This window comes from Neoarius graeffei, chromosome 11 (assembly GCF_027579695.1).
Source record: "Neoarius graeffei isolate fNeoGra1 chromosome 11, fNeoGra1.pri, whole genome shotgun sequence".
Taxonomy (NCBI): domain Eukaryota; kingdom Metazoa; phylum Chordata; class Actinopteri; order Siluriformes; family Ariidae; genus Neoarius; species Neoarius graeffei.
In genome coordinates this window covers 81,001,152-81,020,165 of record NC_083579.1, presented here as the reverse complement: position 1 = coordinate 81,020,165, position 19,014 = coordinate 81,001,152, and the positions used below count along the sequence as shown (strand labels likewise).

At 43.2% G+C, this 19,014-nt stretch overlaps 1 protein-coding gene across 2 annotated transcripts in view; it reads left to right on the top strand.

Moving 5' to 3' along the window:
* The window catches only part of si:dkey-177p2.18 (phospholipase B1, membrane-associated), a 49,387-nt gene that overhangs the window by 28,475 nt on the left and 1,898 nt on the right, over positions 1-19,014 (top strand). For both annotated transcript variants that reach the window (XM_060933192.1, XM_060933191.1), the window contains exons 10-14: positions 6,726-6,791; positions 12,304-12,395; positions 12,727-12,808; positions 15,400-15,504; positions 15,674-15,769. In XM_060933192.1, coding sequence (XP_060789175.1) covers positions 6,726-6,791; positions 12,304-12,395; positions 12,727-12,808; positions 15,400-15,504; positions 15,674-15,769 — 441 coding nt within the window. The remainder of the gene's footprint in view (positions 1-6,725; positions 6,792-12,303; positions 12,396-12,726; positions 12,809-15,399; positions 15,505-15,673; positions 15,770-19,014) is intronic.

Here is a 19,014-nt window from a genome sequence, read left to right as displayed (position 1 = left end):
CGATGAGTTTGCAGAAGGTCCTCCAGAATTGCGCAGTGAACTGAGGACCCCGGTCAGAAACGATGTCAGTGGGGAGTCCGTGTAGGCGGAAAACATAAAGGATGAGTAATTCGGCAGTTTCTTTAGTTGTGGGAAGCTTGGGCAGAGGGACAAAATGGACTGTCTTGGAGAACCAGTCAATAACTGTGAGGATGCATGTGTTGCCACCTGAGTTGGGGAGTCCTGTGACGAATTCCAGGGCGATGTGAGACCAGGGTTGATGAGGAATCAGGAGGGGTCTTAGCAGGCCGGCAGGGGGTCGATTGGCTGTCTTGTTCTGGGCACATGTGTCACAGGCTGCCACGAACTCCTGGACATCTTCCTTGATGGATGGCCACCAGAAGCGCTGTTGGATGAGTGCCAGGGTTCGAGCAGCTCCCGGATGACAAGCCAACTTGGAGCCATGACCCCACTGCAGCACCTGGGTTCACACAGAACAGGGAATAAGCAGATGGTTAGGTGGTATGTTGCTTGAGTTACCTTCTCCGGGGTCCTGCTCCAGGGTCTTCTGCACCAATGTCTCTACCTCAAGTAGGGCGGCCCCCACCAGACAGCGTGGAGGGAGGATGGTTTCAGGCATGCTAGACTCCTCCTGGTGGGCAGAGAATAACCTGGACAGGGTGTCGGGTTTGCCGTTCTTGGAGCCTGGGTGGTAGGAGAGCGTGAATTGGAAACGGGAGAAGAAGAAAGACCATCGGGCTTGCCGTGAGTTAAGGCGTTTGGTGGATTTGAGGTATTCCAGATTCTTGTGGTCAGTCCAGATGAGGAAGGGGAGACCCAATCCCTCGAGCCAGTGCCTCCACTCCTCTAAGGCTAGCTTGATGGCTAACAGCTCTCTGTCGCCGATGTCATAATTTCGTTCAGCAGGGGACAGCCAGTGAGAGAAGAAGGAGCAGGGGTGGACCTTGTTATCGTTGGCCCTCTGGGAGAGGATGGCTCCGACCCCAGACTCGGACTCGTTGACCTCCACGATAAACTCTTTTGTGGGATCGGGTATGGTGAGAATGGGTGCTGTGGTGAACTTGTGCTTGAGCATGGAGAAGGCTCTCTCCATGTCCTCCCCCCACTTGAATGAGGTCTTAGTTGAGGTTAAAGCTGTGAGAGGTCCAGCCACTGTGCTGAAGTTGCGGATAAAGCACCTGTAGAAATTTGCGAATCCCAAGAAATGCTGGAGCTCTTGTCGCAAGGATGGGGTGGGCCAGTCAGCGACTGCCTCAAGCTTGAGGGGGTCCATCTGGATCCTAGCCAGGGAGATGATGAACCCCAGAAACGAGACGGAGCTTTGGTGAAATTAGCTTTTCTCTGCCTTGACATATAGATTATTTTCTAGCAGGCGCTGGAGGACCTGCTGGACGTGGCCCTGATGTTCCTCCAGGGAGTGAGGGAAGATCAGGATGTCATCCAGGTACACCAAAACGAAGATGTTGAGAAAGTCCCTCAGGACGTCGTTGACGAGTGCCTGGAAGACTGCGGGTGCATTGGTCAGGCCAAAAGGGACCACGAGGTACTCGTAGTGGCCAGTGGTGGTGTTGAAGGCCATCTTCCACTTGTCCCTGATCCTGACGAGATGGTAGGCATTGCGTAAGTCTAACTTGGTGAATATCTTGGCTCCCTGGAGTAGTTCAAAGGCTGTAGTCATGAGCGGTAGTGGGTAGCGGTTCTTGACTGTGATGGCATTGAGACCTCGATAATCAATGCATGGGTGGAGCGACTTGTCCTTCTTATCCACGAAGAAGAATCCCGCCCCTGCTGGGGAGGAAGAAGGGCGGATGATCCCAGCTGCCAGAGACTCGGAGATGTACTTCTCCATAGCTTGCCTTTCAATGGGAGACAGAGAGTAGAGTCACCCTTTGGGTGGCTCTGTCCTGGGCAGGAGGTTGATTCCACAGTCATAGGATCTGTGAGGAAGGAGGGACACTGCTTGGGTCTTGCTGAAAACAAGTCTTAAGTCCAGGTATTCCGGAAGCACATGAGAGAGGTCGGGAAACTCGCTGGCTGGAGGCTGTGGTGGTCTGGCAGGAGGCAGAGCGGAGTTCAGGCAGGAAGCTAGGCAGGAATGGCTCCAGCCTAGGATGGCATTATTGGCCCAGTTTAGGTGAGGGTTGTGCAGCGTTAATCAGGGTAATCCTAGGATGATGGGTACGTGGGGGTTGTTCATGACATGGAGCTGGATGGTTTCTGAGTGGTTACCAGAAATCCTCAGGGTGAGCGGGGCAGTAATGTGGGTGATGGTGGTCAAGCCGGTGCCATTAAGTGTCAGGACTGTGAGAAGGACGTCGAGGCAAGTAGCGGAATTCCCAGACGCTTGGCAGTGGCGGAGCAGATTAGGTTCCTGTCTGCCCCTGAGTCGACAAGGGCCTGGAGATGGTGATGCTGGTTGTCGTGGATAATGATGACAGGGAGTAACGGTCGATCAGCGGGGCACTGGTTCCGAGTGTTACCCACTAGGGCCCCTCGATTCACTGGTGGGGCTCGTCCTTTTAGCGGGCAGGCTCGGCAGGTGTGTCCTCGCTGACCGCAGTAGAAACAGGCCCCAGTGCTCCACCGGTGATGTTCCTCCACTGACACCCGAACCTGGTCTACCTGCATGGGTTCGACGGACGTGGCGGGAGGTGGAGAGGAGGTGAATCTGGGGCAGTTCTTCTCTCTCCTCCATTGCTGGATCTGAGCATCGATGCAGTTGGCAAGGTCCATGAGGCTGGAGAGGTCTGACGGCAGTTCCCGCGATACCAATTCGTCCTTGATGGCGTCGGACAAGCCGTGCAGGAACGCGTCGATCTGGGCATTCTCGCTCCAACCGCATGAAGTCGCCAACGTCTGGAACTCAATGGCGTAATCCGAGGTAGACCGGGACCCCTGCCGCAGCTCCATGAGCTCTCTGGCCACCTCCCGTCCGGACAGAGACTAATCAAAAGTTCGCCTTATCTCCTCGGAGAAATCCTTGAAACTGGAACAAAAGGGTGCATTGGCATCCCAGACCGCTGTTCCCCACTCTCTGGCCTTGCCAGTGAGGAGCGTTATTGTATATGCTACCCAGGAGCATTCTGTGGGAAAGGCCAGAGGTTGCAGTTCTAGGGTCAATGAATATTGAGACAAAAACAATCTGCAAGTACCTGGTTCTCCATTGTTGTAGGGCTGAGGTGCTGGAAGTCTCGGTTCATGGAGAAAGGCGGTGGGAGGAGCTGAAGTAGGAGATGGCTGAGAAGGGGTAGGCACGGCTTGACAGGCACGGCTTCTGCATGGTGAGAAGGTTGAGTGCGTTGGACAGGGTGGTGAGGTTCTGGGTAATTTGTTGTAGGTCTTGTTGGTGGGTCCCGAAGAGAGTCCCTTGCTGCTGCATAGCCGTTCTCAGATGGGTCAGTTCTGCTGGATCCATGTTGGCCAGAATGTACTGTTAGGGGTGGTGGAGGTATGGTGAGATAAGGATCCACAAGGAGAACACAGACAGTAATCAAATAAATAGAGAGATTTAATCCAGGGAAAAGGGCGTGGCACAAGGGTAAACAAACGGGACAAAAACAAATGGCAAAAATAATCCAGATAACAAGAGACAGAAAACTAGATAAAAACACAAAACAGGCAAGGACAAAAAATGCTAGGACAAGAAACTAAAAACAAGAAAACACCCCTAGTGCAAAAAGCCATGAACTAGAATCAACCCTTAGTGCAAAAACCATGAACTAGAAATAAACCCTTAGTGCAAAAACCATTAAATAGAAATAATTGAATCGAATGAACCCTTTATTGTCACTGTTACCAGTGAAATTGACCATCAACCTGTCCTTACAGAGGGGGAACAGGACAGGAAGACAGGGATAAAAGAAAAAAAAGGAAAGATGAGGAAAAAAGAACACCCCCCACTATGCTCCTATCAGGAGTACAGTGTGGGAACATTTAAAAACCTCCGCAAAAGCACACAATAACACAAGTACACTTTGAAACATGGGACTTGAGGGGGGGAAGGGGGGAAGGAGGGGGTAATCAGGGGAGGGGGGGAGGAGGGGAGGGGGGGAGGTAGGGGTAACCCAGTGCAAGCAAGCAGCCGTCCGCTCCTGCAGCCATGCAAACGGCGCTGGTCACGCACCCGCTCATCACACTGGGGGTGAAAAACGGCGACCGCAGAAAATTGGGGAAGGAATGCGAGAGTGTCTCCCAGCAGTGACCTTCTGGGGGAAATATTACCCCAGCAACGGCCTTGATTGAGGTCGGTGCTGTTCAGGGAGCCGAATGTCGATAAGATAGAGATTGTTTAGTCTTTCAAACAGACGCAGTCTTTACACATCCACACCACTCGTCCATATCTGTCCATTACGTCCATTCTGTTCAATTCAATTCCATTTGGTCTCCGAAATACGTATTCCTTGCAAAGCTGAAAGCTGCTCCGAGATAACAACCATTTTGTGGATAAGTTCTGAATGTCCACAGTCCAAGTGCCAACAGCTTTGCCCACCGCTCCAATCATCGGGCAGCTTTGTGGGGCTTTGAACAGCTGTCACCGTTGTCTGATTTCCTCCATATACCAGGGAAATGCCTAATCCAATCAGCAAAAGTCCTGTAATCATGGTTCCGAATAGGTAGATATCTTCAATGTCCTCCACAGACGTTCCGGCAGGACAGGTGGGTTCCCCCAAACCCAGAAACTGTGTCAATTTCGTTGGGAGACCAGTTTATCAAATCCATGCTTTTTTACTTTGGAAATTCAATGCGGAGAGAGTCTCTCAAAAAAAAAAGGTATAGGCAGACGAGATGAACAAAGAGCACAAGCAGGAAAAAAAGGAGAGGAGAGGAGAGGAGAGCAGAGATGCGACTGCCTTCCGTGAGAGCATGGAGGAAAAATGCAGCCATCGATGGGTTTTAAGAAGTCCACCTAAGCAGAAATTATTTTGTCGAATGCTTTGTATAAAGTTTTTATTTATCGAATTTGCAAAAAATAAAAATAAAAATGCTCCGTTTCTCAAAATCCAGTGAATGTGGATAGAATAAAACAGTTATTCCACTCACTCATTGTACATGGATTATAGACAACTCAGTGCTACACGCCTCGTCACCTATCAGCTCATGTACGACTCGATTTTGTGGAATAACTGTTAATTATTTTATTTGTTCTATATTTATTGGTGCAAAATGTAAGGGAGCTCAAATGCAAGGCAAATTAGACCAATATTAGATGAATCATTCTGATAAGCCAATACATTACACTATAGCACCGCAGTCTTATAAAAAATGTACAAAGACGTGCGACAAAATTCATCCTTAATCATCCAGCTAATGTTTCTTATCAAGAAAGACTTTTGACATTGAACTTGCTGCCTCTTGAATATCACAGAGACAGAAATAATACGATTATTATTTTCAAATTTAAAACTGTTATGATGCATATTAACTGTGACAAGTATTTTAAATTTCTCACTATAAACACTCGGAGTCATAATTCAAATAATTTATGCATCATCAACCACAAGAAACAAAATTACTTTAGATTTAGTTTTTTTCCCCAGAGCTGTAAACTTATGAAACAATCTGCCGACTTCATGCAAAAGTAGTACAACTTTAAGTTCATTGAATTCTGCCTTACTGCAGTTTCCGAAAGACAAACAACGGAATTATCAGCCTCCTGAATCCTACTGTTATCATTATACTTTTTAAAACACTTGATTACATACTTCAAAGTATAATTAACAGTTATTCCATGAAATCGAGTCGTACATGAGCTGATGGGTGATGAAGCGCGTAGCACCGAGTTGTCTATAATCCATGTACGATGAGATTGAGTGGAATAACTGTTTTATTTTATCCACATTCGCTGGATTTTGAGAAACAGAGCATTTTTATTTTTTGCAAATTCGATAAATAAAAACTTTATACAAAACATCCGACAAAATCATTTCCGCATAGAATGTAAACAAACCAGCGAAATGACAGGAGCAATTTGTGAAAAATCCTATAATAATTCTTTAAAAATAAAAAAAGATATGTTCTTAGCATCAAATATTTTCATTCCATATTTTGTTGCTTTTTTGTATTTTTGTGGTTTTGTTTTCGAGTAGAGTTTTTATTTCATCCTCAGTTGGTTCAGCAACATGCTCCGCCATTTTGTTTTTCTCTACTCATGGTATATGAGCTGATATCCTAGTAGTAGAGTAGCCAATCAGAGCGCGCAATTGCTCATATCCAGTGAATGTGGATAGAATAATATAAAATATATTTACATCAGCCTGTTATATTCTTCCATTCTTCCACTCATTGCAGCATTATCTTATTATTAATACTGTTAGTTTTCTGTACTATTGTATTTCGATATTTATGTGTTTTTTTAAAATATATATTTTTCCCTTTTTAGCATAAGGGGCAATTTTCAGTTGGGGCGTGAGCCCTGTTATTGTCCCTTGCCACCATGTTTATTGCTTTCTATTTATTGTTTTGTGTTTGGTTGTATTTAATTCTGGGGGGGTTGTATTCATTTTAATTATTGTAATTATGCATCTTTTTGTCACGAACCACAATAAAATACAAAAAATAAAATCAAATACAGCTCAAATTACATACTCGTAAGTGGATAGTACACAAATAATTGAAATGGGTCACTTTAAATCAACCATGTGAATGAATTGAACTCATTAAGAAGCAAAAATGCCACAATATTTCAGGATATGTTCATTTGATGTGTGCTTTTTTTTTCATTGCAGAAATTGTTTACACCTGACAACTTCATCAAGTACCTCACAGAATCGCTCGATATGATGAAGAATGAGGTGATTCTTTATGTATTTACTTCTGTTTTTCCCTCCATAGATACCCACATTAACCTGCTCCATGCAGCTGTGTTTTTTTGTGAATTGTGAATACTTGAGCTTCGCCAAGCGTCATTCAATTATATTTAAAATATTATATGATGGTCAAATGAGACCAGAATCAAGCTTTTTGCCAAAGAACAGCATTTGCATGTTTGGTGAAAAAGGTAGACTGGAAAAACACCCGAGACCCCACTGTAAAACATGCTGATAGATTATAGGTGGGCTGCATCCAACATCACATGAGATATACAAGACATGAAGTGGTGGTCAGCTGAGCTCACGGTTCACCAAGCGTTACTATCACTGGGGCGCCTCGCTAGTCGTTAAATTGCCCTACACTTGTGTTGTTTTGGGCTGTTCAAATCGATCAAACCGTCAAACTGCTAAAAGTTTCTTCCGGGTTCCCTGTGAAGTGATAAAAAAGGGTGAAAAGGTAAAGGATTTTACCAAAAGACGATGAGAGAGGTGGCTCTTGAACTTTTCTCTGTGATGGAAGTGAGCCGAGTCGAAGAACACTTAAGTTTGCAGTGATCACTTCAGGAAAGGTTTGTAAATTCCTCTGATTTATTTCATTTGGATTCACAAAATCACTTTTCTCGCCATTTTCTGTTATTTTGTGATATTTTGAAGTTCAGGAGACGCTTCAGTTCTCAGATGTGTTTTTGTTTCCTGTTTGATCGTGGTCACCATATTGTAAACTAATGCATGTGTTTTCACTTTATCAGGATGTCTGAGCGATCTTTACAGGGACGATAATGTAGATTGGGCTCCTACACTGAACTAGAGAGAAGATAATCAAGACGATCCACAGAAACACAAAAGCAGAGCTCACGAGTTAAGCCTCACTCACAACCTGCTGTATGGGCTGCTAAGGGTGATCTATGGTAAAAAATTTGGCAAAACCGTGCTTGAGACTTGTGCAACACTTGCGTGTGTTCAGCACTCTAGAAGGTCGCAGACTGCCTGTGGAGACTTTTGGTCCTGCACATGCAAATTCTACGGGTCTTGCAACAAATCAAGAACGCATACACTACGTGCAGGATCCGTACTCCTTTTGTACGCCTGAACCAAGTCAGCAGCGCGGCTAGTAGGGGCTTTTTGTGATGACAGTAAGACGCATGAGTGAAACACGGTCATTGTACGAGTGACGTGCCTCAGAAGTCCTACACAAGTATTCCACACTTGCTATTTGTGCGGCGCGCAAGACAGAAGTACATCTCACTTTCTACCCCTATGTGTGGTGTGCAAGCAGTGCACACGACCTGCACACGACCCGTACACAACACGAGGGGCAAGACTCTGGGTCTATATATTGGGGAGGAACCAAGGAACCAATCATGTAGTGTGTAGCATTGTAGAAAGGAAGAAGACCACCTCATTTGCTGTTTTTATTTGAGTATAGGTTAATTTACCATGCAAACGTCAAATAATAAAACATGAGTATAAGGGAATAACGCATTTTATTACACTGTAAAAAATCCCAACTAAATAGCCCAACAGTTTGAGCACTGAAACACACTCTGACTCCGAGCTGCTGTCCTGCTCCTGCTGAGTGGTGGGACGGGGTGTCGGGATGTCCTTGTCCTCATCACTGAGCATGGCACAATGGCCTGACAGCGATGATGGGATTGCAGTGTCCTCACGTCCGGGTGTCGTTAGCTGAAACTTACATGAAAATCAGCATCTCATCTCATCTCATCTCATTATCTCTCTAGCCGCTTTATCTTTCTACAGGGTCGCAGGCAAGCTGGAGCCTATCCCAGCTGACCTATGGGCGAAAGGCGGGGTACACCCTGGACAAGTCGCCAGGTCATCACAGGGCTGACACATAGACACAGACAACCATTCACACTCACATTCACACCTACGCTCAATTTAGAGTCACCAGTTAACCTAACCTGCATGTCTTTGGACTGTGGGGGAAACCGGAGCACCCGGAGGAAACCCACGCGGACACGGGGAGAACATGCAAACTCCACACAGAAAGGCCCTCGCCGGCCCCGGGGCTCGAACCCAGGACCTTCTTGCTGTGAGGCGACAGCGCTAACCACTACACCACCGTGCCGCCGAAAATCAGCATATATAATATTAATTACATAAGCATATAGATACCGAAATGAATGTTTTAAAGCATGTGTATTTACCTGTGGAAATCCCTCTGGCGGGCTGCTGTGCCTTCTGCTGGCTTGAAGGCAAACTTCTCCCTGTCCGTGCAGGGCTCGCCGGTGCTGCTACCATCATCATCAAACTCTTCCTCCTCCTCCCCCTCTGCTGTTTCAGGCTGGGTTATTTCACTTTTGCTCGCTTCTTCTTGGGTCCCATTTTCTAAACTTTAAACTGAAAATTTTTAAATTTTTCCCACAAAATATCCAATGTTCTTCAGTTGAAAGACAGATGCAGAGTGCTGCAGACATGCTGGTTTTATACCCACTCCTGGCTTGTGTCACACGCAAGTTATGAGTGATTGTCACGTGCTAATCACATGCGTCACACACGCTTCACAAGTGCGGCCCGAACTCGTAGCGCAGGAAACTGGTAAAATGCAAGTCACACACACTCCACACTCACTGAACACACACTGATCACGTGCATCAGACATACGCTTTCCACGGGCTAACGGCACAATTTTTCCCACACCTTGAGGAAGTCAGGTGTGCAACCTGTACTTGACAAGCACTTTACCCGTACTCCTCCCCCAAACTTTCCCCCGGGTTCACCGCGACCCTGCGGCACGGCTGTGAGCTACCAAACCCCTACCTTGCGTATCCAAAACATTTATGGCAGGTTGTGAGTGAGGCTTTAACAGCATGAAACTGCTTCCCCGGCTGTGCAGTTACAGAGGACCGTGATCACTTCTCCATCCTGTTTCACCAATCCCCAGGACTTTAAAGGGGTTTCTGTGGATCTTTGTGAATGATTTAGCTGGAAGAGAAGAGCAGGGAGGATTGGGAATCAAGCTGCAGTGGTTTGTTTTCACACAATACTAAAACTTGTAGCATCCTAGCAACCATCGCAAAGACACGTACAAAAAGCCCAGAAATTCCTCCTTACCCAGGCAAAAACGATACAAGATTTATCTTGTAGTGTCCTGATCCTCAGATCTTTAACCCAGACACACATTAAAATTTGTTCTGCAGGCTCTTTGAGGTTTTCATCTATGTGTCCGTGTAGAACGATGTCTGCAGCACCAGGTAGTCTGAGATGTCGGGGAACTCAACAGATGGATAATTTTCCAACTTGTAGGAAAAAATCCTTCTTCGTTAACGTGTAAGGATCTAATCCCATCACGACGAGCAACTTTCTGAAGGGATCTTGACCGTGCAATTGCTTCTAAACTGTGAAAATAATTGGAGACGGTTTCACTCGCTCTTTATATAACGGCGGCCAAATCGGTTCCCCTGACCATCACTTCATTCACCGGAAGGAAACTCGCAAACAAAAGTCACATGACTGAATACAACCTAATGATGTTTTGGGGCTGTTTTGTGGTTCAGGAGCTCTTTCATGAATTCTACTGAATAACAGGATGTTTTAGACCAAAAACATTTGTTCTCCTGGTTGCCTCTTGGTTGTCAGGAGGTTACAGCTAAGCTATGGGTGAATCTTTTAACAAGACAATGAGTCCAAATCAACAGATATGATCAACAAGACTATTAAAGTGTCAAATTTGTAGCTGGCCACAAGTAGCCTACTAATTGGGGACACTAGCTATAAATAAATAAATATGAATAAAATCTGAAATATATACTTCTATCTATAATCTTAAATATAAACGATAAATCTTAAATGTATACTATAAAACTTAGAAAGAGAATCCTAACTGTTATTCTCAACCAAAAAAAATTAAAGATCCTTGATTAGAATGGAATATAAATTAATAGATATGAAGGAAATATTAAATAAAAAATAACATCATTGTGTTTCTCATTTTATGCAGTTTCAAAATAACACCATTTATTCTCAGTAATCTCACTGGTTAATGTGTTTCACTAAACCTCATCAGTACATCTCACACTTCTCATATTTTTAATCGACTGGGCCAAACATTCCAGAACATGAATGCACACTTCAGGAGGAGTTAAAACACATGATAAGAAGTGATACATCTTGAACAACACACTATTCAGAGTGTACAGTACATGATTCAGAACAACTTTGGCCAAACCTGCATAACATAAGATTAAAAAAAAAAAGCTAGATGATGCAGGTGTGCAGCTCAGCACAACACAAGAACAATACACACTTCAGAATGACTTCACAGAAAATCATATTTGGCAATAACAACCTTTCAGTAAGATCAGTCTCAATTTCTTTACTGTCTTTACTTGTTTACTGTAATTATGATCATTATTACTTTGAATAGAATCAACTTCACTTACTTTGAATAAGATCAACATCATTGTTTTGTTTAACGTGAATAATTAATGATCATGACTGTGTACGTGATTATATATAAAAAACACCACAGCATCTCTGTATTTTGGGAGAGTTATTGGATTTGTGAGTAAGATGGAGATATGTCAAGCCGTATTGATCAGTACCATATCTCTGTAACACTCTGAAACACGCTGCACTGCTTGGAGCTTGTTAATCTCGTATGCTGATGTTTGCATGTGGTTTCATACGCGTTAAAAACACCGACAAGACTCAGGGCTGTTATTCTTTCTTCACCAATTATTAATTTACTGGGAATCATGCTCTTAATTTGGGGTGCCAGTAATTTTGAGAGAGCATTTTACAGAAGAATACACTAATTTAAAATTTAATTATTAAGTCCTTTAAAATGTTTAAGCACAGATTTTCATAATTTCATGTTTTTCGTTTTTATATATTCATTTTTGTTTATTTTTCTGTCATGCTGAAGTTTTAATTCAGTAAAATCAATTGTTTTGAGATGTGCTTCATTTTTTTTTTCTTTTATTTTACTCTGAAGCACTTTCATGGAAATGTCGCTAATAACAGATTTATTGATGTTACATGCACATAGATCATAGAGCCATTTATGTTTTATTATATTTATAAAATAGATATTTTTATCATTGGGGCGGCACGGTGGTGTAGTGGTTAGCGCTGTCGCCTCACAGCGAGAAGGTCCGGGTTCGAGCCCCGTGGCCGGCGAGGGCCTTTCTGTGTGGAGTTTGCATGTTCTCCCCGTGTCCGCGTGGGTTTCCTCCGGGTGCTCCGGTTTCCCCCACAGTCCAAAGACATGCAGGTTAGGTTAACTGGTGACTCTAAATTGAGCGTAGGTGTGAATGTGAGTGTGAATGGTTGTCTGTGTCTATGTGTCAGCCCTGTGATGACCTGGCGACTTGTCCAGGGTGTACCCCGCCTTTCGCCCGTAGTCAGCTGGGATAGGATCCAGCTCGCCCGCGACCCTGCACAGGATAAGCAGCTACAGATAATGGATGGATGGATGGATGGATGGATGGATGGATGGATGGATGGAGTTTATCATATTTTTGGTTGTTAGGTTCCTCGACTGATTGTGAACATGGTGCAGATTTTTACGATGAAACCTCTGAGGGAAGTTCAGAAGCCCAGCCTTGGCTGCCAGCTCCAAAGGTATTCTCATTCTCTCTCTCTCTCTCTCTCTCTCTCTCTCTCTCTCTCTCTCTCTCTCTCTGACTTTCTCTCCCTCTCTCTCTCTCTGACACACACACACACACTTCGTGTCCATCTTTTCTCTCCTCTTTTTGTCTAACTCTTTAAACTTCTTTTTTCTCCCTTGATATGACTCTCTCTCTCTCTCTCTCTCTCTGCTTTTCCCTCTTTTGCGTTTTCTTTCACTAACTCTTTTACCCCCCCCACAGATTTCCCCTAATCAGTCTGTAATCTGTCTGTCTGTCTGTCTGTCTGTCTGTCTGTCTGTCTGGTGCTCTTTCTCACTCTGTAGAAGTTTCTGTTCGTGCTTGGTCTTGCCTGAAGAGAATTCCACTGAACTGGCAGAGCTGAGTGAAGTCAATGTTGAATTCCAGGTATGTATTTATTCAGTCACAGACCTGTTCACGTGTGAGTTACTGTAATATACTCTAGTAATTATGTCCTAATAAAGATGATTAAGAAGCTTGTAAACAGCAAAACCATGACAAGTGGACAAACTGGCTGTTTCATGAGAGTATATTCTGCATTTGTTGTACATGTAAATGTACAAATCTACAAACTGAGACTTATATGATGTAATCCTTTTTGTGTACACGAGTAAAATGATTGTCAATTCAGTGAACACAACGACTATTTTTTTCTACAAAATAACATTTCTTACACTTTTCATAACAGAATTTAAAGGCTTTATTTTTTCCCTGGACAAATGTGGGGGTTTTTTTGTTCGGTTTTTTTTTTTGGTTGGTTGGTTTTTGGTCTCGTTTGAGAAGTAATGCATTTTGAGGCACAGAATTATTTAACGCAGCGCCCCCTAGTTAATACAAGGGTACTTCAAAAAGTTCTCAGCCTCACCAGCAAACTCCCATTTTGGGTCATAACTGTATATTATAAAGCCTTATATCACTGTCCACAAAAACTCAAATGAAAGACACGATCAAAGAAAGAAGGAAAGGAACGCTTCGAGCTCGTGTGATGTTGTTCCAGGACAATGCTCCCATCCACACAGCACAGGGGGCAGAAATGTGGCTTTGAACTGTTGCCCCATGCACCTTACTCACCCGACCTGGCACTGTCTGAACTTTATCAGTTTCCCAAACTGAAATCCCGCTCACGTGGTCGCCATTTTCAGAGTAATGATGAAGTCATCTGTGCTGTAGAGGAGGAACTGGAGGCTCAAGATGTGATCTTCCATGAAGGTACAGTGAAGCTTGAACATCAGTGGACCGAGTGCATTGAAGTTAAAGGAGACGATGTTGAAAAATAACGCAAAAATAATCTTCCTCCTATGACGTTTTCTGGGTGAGGGAGGCTGAGAACTTTTTGAAGTACTCTCGTACAGACAGCACAAACAACACTAAAAAAAATGATAGCATGTGAAAAAATCTTGAATAAAGGAAAAGTTACCAGATATTTCTCCTTATGAAAGTATTATTTAACAAATATAAGACCATTAAAGCTAGACGGCCTTTCGATTTCATAAACTCGGTGAAATTTATTTCCCTCTGAAATGTGGTGATTGTGATATCTGTTTATTTCTGTAATATCTCACAAAATATCAGGCCATTCTGTGGCTGGGAAGTTATTTAATTTGAGGGGATTAAAGCAAATAATGTGCATGAAATAGCTCGCTTGGCGCAGTCAAGCAGACAGAGGAAGTCCGTGTGCGCATGCGCAGGTTTACCTTCTTCTTTTGGTTTTTACGGCAGCTGGCATCCACAGTGTTGCATTACTGCCATCTACAGGTTTCCCTTTGAGCGTGCACTGACAGTTCCGTCATTCTGTCACTAAACGAACAGCTGATCACACCGAGGTGCTCGCTGAGCACCCATATTTATTAGTTTGGTCCTGCGTTTCCTTTCCTTCGTATATAACATGACGTCTTTTCTTCTCGCTTTCCGTTACTGTAGTCGGTCTTTCACGTTTCATTTGCACATTCACGCCCTCCATTTTTCTCTCCTATTTCAAATTAATATCCCACAACGCATTGCGTGAATGGGGAAAGCCCACCACGTGATGCATGACGTAGTATCTTGAATTGGGTCATGGTGAAGCAGGAAAAAATAGCGGAGAATTTAGGGCCACGTGGCGTCACAACTCGTTAATTGTTCTATTTAAAAAAAAAAAAAACTAACAAAATTGGAAGTCTGTGATCCAAATTCAGTAGCTTTCGGTCACTAAACAAAAATAATTGGGTGTCGGGGAAAATTCTTTTTATGACCTACACTTGAAAAATCTGAAAGGCAATACAGCTTTAAGCCTATTTATAGACATGCTTGCTGATGTCAGGCTCAGAAATGTCTTGGTCTCTTGGAAGAACATTTGGGTTCTTTCTAGAAATAAACACCAATGATCTGCCAAAAAAAAATAGATTTGCAAGCAATTTCAAGCTTGCACACATGTAGGCATAATAATGTAATAAAGAGAAATATTTGCTGAATTAGCCGAGGTTCATGATATTTTTACTTGCTAAGATATAATTTCTTGCAGTGAAAGTGTGCCCATGTTTTCTTTGGACATCATGGCACTCATGCTCTGGCGGAAAATCAACACAAAAGTCACACTTCAGTATTTTTCAGCTGAACACATGAGGGTTTTATTGCAAGGACAGGATAGACTCTGGAGTGAGATGTCATGAGAATTCCGGTGGGTCAGTGTATTTTTAAAGTAGCAGTAAGAGCACTTCATGGACACGGGACCCTGAAAGCCTCTGTTCTGAGTGAGGAGCAATTTGTGCAACACACAGGCCTGAGTTTCCCAAAAGCATCGCAGCACAAAGATCATCGTTAAATGGTAGAGCGAGCAATACAATGAACGCTCTCTCTCCTAGTTAAGACGCTCTTAGCGTTAAGAGGCTTTTGGGAAACCCACCACAGTTCAGTTAGCAGCTGGTGTGTGTGTGTGTGTGTGTGTGTGTGTGTGTGTGTGTGTGTGTGTGTGTGTGTGTGTGTGTGATGTGGTTTGCTAGAGGAGACTGGAGGAGCTGCTGAACAGCAATGATCGCTACTTTAAAGAGGATTTTGCTGTGGTTCTGCAGCCGTATGCAACCTACGCCCAGCCTCCCAGACTGGCTGTGAGTAAATTTTTAAGCCTGAATATAAAAATCTGTCGTCAGAAATTGATGGAACAAATCAATTAAAGAATCTGTCATCATAATTTAATGGTGTAACAGCCGTTAGCTGTTTCCGGTTTTAAATTTGCACATTAGTCTCCTGATGTATTTCCTCTGGGGTTTCTTACAGGATGGCAAAATCGATTTTAGTTACTTCGCTCCAGACTGTTTCCATTTCACCATAAAGGGTCACGAGGAGCTCGCCAAGGGTCTCTGGAACAACATGGTACATTTCATCTGTTATTAACTACTTTTATACTGCAGCATGAAGTTGGTCAGAAGGTAACGGCCTTATAGCAGCAGCTCGGACAATATAATCCGTTATAATTCAAGTCACATGTTAATATTAATGCACTGTTTGTTTCTGTAGTAAGAGCTCATTCGCAGAGACTTCTTTGATGGCTGATCTTCATAATCGAAGCCTGATAATTAACTCATTTAAAAATGTGCCGTTATATAACAAAGCATCCAGTTGTCAATAGAGTAATGTTTTCTGTTCAGAAATATTTATTTAATTTAGTTTATTTGTGGAAGGAGTCTCCAGTTTCAGCACTTTGAAAAAGTTTCTCTGTAACGTGACAAGCTGCAGTTTTTGTCTTATTAACATCGAGAGAAGAAAAAGAGAAGCTGGTGAAGGAATGACTCTTTATACTTGCTATAATGTAAGTGATAACAAGAGCTAACTTTTTTTCAAGATTACAGCATGACATTCATTAACCAATAGGAACAATTGAACAACAGAACAGTTGGAACAGTTGAACAACAGAAAAAATGTTCAGTTTATAACTTCAACAAAACAGACTTCATGTTAAACTATAATGAATTTCCTGGTGACACATTTATACTTTGTGACTCTACAGAACACAGTTATACAGTGGTGCTTGAAAGTTTGTGAACCCTTTAGAATTTTCTATATTTCTGCATAAATATGACCTAAAACATCATCAGATTTTCACACAAGTCCTAAAAGTAGATAAAGAGAACCCAGTTAAACAAATGAGACAAAAATATTATACTTGGTCATTTATTTATTGAGGAAAATTTTCCTATATTACATATCTGAGAGTGGCAAAAGTATGTGAACCTCTAGGATTAGCAGTTAATTTGAAGGTGAAATTAGTCAGGTGTTTTCAGTCAATGGGATGACAATCAGGTGTGAGTGGGCACCCTGTTTTATTTAAAGAACAGGGATCTATCAAAGTCTGATCTTCACAACACATGTTTGTGGAAGTGTATCATGGCATGAACAAAGGAGATTTCTGAGGACCTCAGAAAAAGCGTTGTTGATGCTCATCAGGCTGGAAAAGGTTACAAAACCATCTCTAAAGAGTTTGGACTCCACCAATCCACAGTCAGACAGATTGTGTACAAATGGAGGAAATTCAAGACCATTGTTACCCTCCCCAGGAGTGGTCGACCAACAAAGATCACTCCAAGAGCAAGGCATGTAATAGTCAGCGAGGTCACAAAGGACCCCAGGGTAACTTCTAAGCAACTGAAGGCCTCTCTCACATTGACTAATGTTAATGTTCATGAGTCCACCATCAGGAGAACACTGAACAACAATGGTGTGCATGGCAGGGTTGCAAGGAGAAAGCCACTGCTCTCCAAGAACAACACTGCTGCTCGTCTGCAGTTTGCTAAAGATCACGTGGATAAGCCAGAAGGCTATTGGAGAAATGTTTTGTGGACGGATGAGACCAAAATAGAACTTTTTGGTTTAAATGAGAAGCATTATGTTTGGAGAAAGGAAAACACTGCATTCCAGCATAAGAACCTTATCCCATCTGTGAAACATGTTGGTGGTAGTATCATGGTTTGGGCCCGTTTTGCTGCATCTGGGCCAGGACGGCTTGCCATCATTGATGGAACAATGAATTCTGAATTATACCAGTGAATTCTAAAGGAAAATGTCAGGACATCTGTCCATGAACTGAGGCCCTGTCCACACGGCAACGGATTCAGGTGAATCTGATAAAATTGTTTATCGTTTCGGCCTGGCGTCCACACGGCACTGGCGTTTTGGGTGCCCCAAAACGAAATCTTTTGAGAACGGGTTCCAGAGTGAAAAAATCTGGCAACGGAGCCGTTGCGAAATCGTCTGGATGAGTAGAACGGATTTGTTTACGATGACGTCACAACCACATGTGCTTCACGCCGGGTAGAAGTGTAATGAACTCGATGCGAGTTGTCAACAAATCCTATACCTTGGTTCATGAAACGCGCTTACAAAATATTTTCACTGTGAATATTTATTGTGTAATGGTGCAAAGTGAGAGAGAGAGAGAGAGAGAGAGAGAGAGAGAGAATAGCCCTTAGGGCAGAGTCAATCCCGCCAGCAAAAATAGGGAAAAAAAGGAGCGATCTCACCTCTTCAGATGTTTATTCCGGACCATTAAAGAATTCTGGAGGATATCAGAATGTTGGCGTACCGGCTTCCATCTACCCCCGTTCATTCCTCTTTCCGCGTCTCCATTCAAAAAACAAGCACGTGATTTAAAGGGACTCCATAGGATAGGGAGTGAGAAAGTGTGTGCGTGTGACAGTGACAGGTGCGCATGCATCTACTTCTATTGTTCTGGTGTCTCCGATGGGACCGTCTTACAGCGCACGTAGTGGTGTGGCATGTGTATTGCATCGTTTTCAGCAAGAGTTGCGTTGCCATATGAACCTGATATTTTACTGATCCGTTGCCCATGTGGACGCGATATTTAAAAAAAAAAAATCTTGTTGCCATTGTCGTGTGGATGTAGCCTGAATCTCAAGAGAAGGTGGGTCATGCAGCAAGACAACGACCCTAAGCACACAAGTCGTTCTACCAAAGAATGGTTAAAGAAGAGTGAAATTAATGTTTTGGAATGGCCAAGTTAAAGTCCTGACCTTAATCCAATGGAAATGTTGTGGAAGGACCTGAAGCGAGCAGTTCATGTGAGGAAACCCACCAACATCCCAGAGTTGAAGCTGTTCTGTACGGAGGAACGGGCTAAAATTCCTCCAAGCCGGTGTGCAGGACTGATCAACAGTTACCGCAAACGTTTAGTTGCAGTTATTGCTGCACAAGGGGGTCACACCAGATACTGAAAGCAAAGGTTCACATACTTTTGCCACTCACAGATATGTAATATTGGATCATTTTCCTCAATAAATAAATGACCAAGTATAATATTTTTGCCTCATTTGTTTAACTGGGTTCTCTTTATCTACTTTTAGGACTTGTGTGAAAATCTGATGATGTTTTAGGTCATATTTATGCAGAAATATAGAAAATTCTAAAGGGTTCACAAACTTTCAAGCACCACTGTAGAAGTGAGTTATTTATAATCACACTATCTGTTATCACCCAAATGAGAATGAGTTCCATTTAGAGTCTGGTTCCTCTCGAGGTTTCTTCATGTCATCTGAGGGAGTTTTTTTCCTCACCATCATCACCCACAGGCTTCATCATCAGGAATAAAGAAATGTATTAGGGAT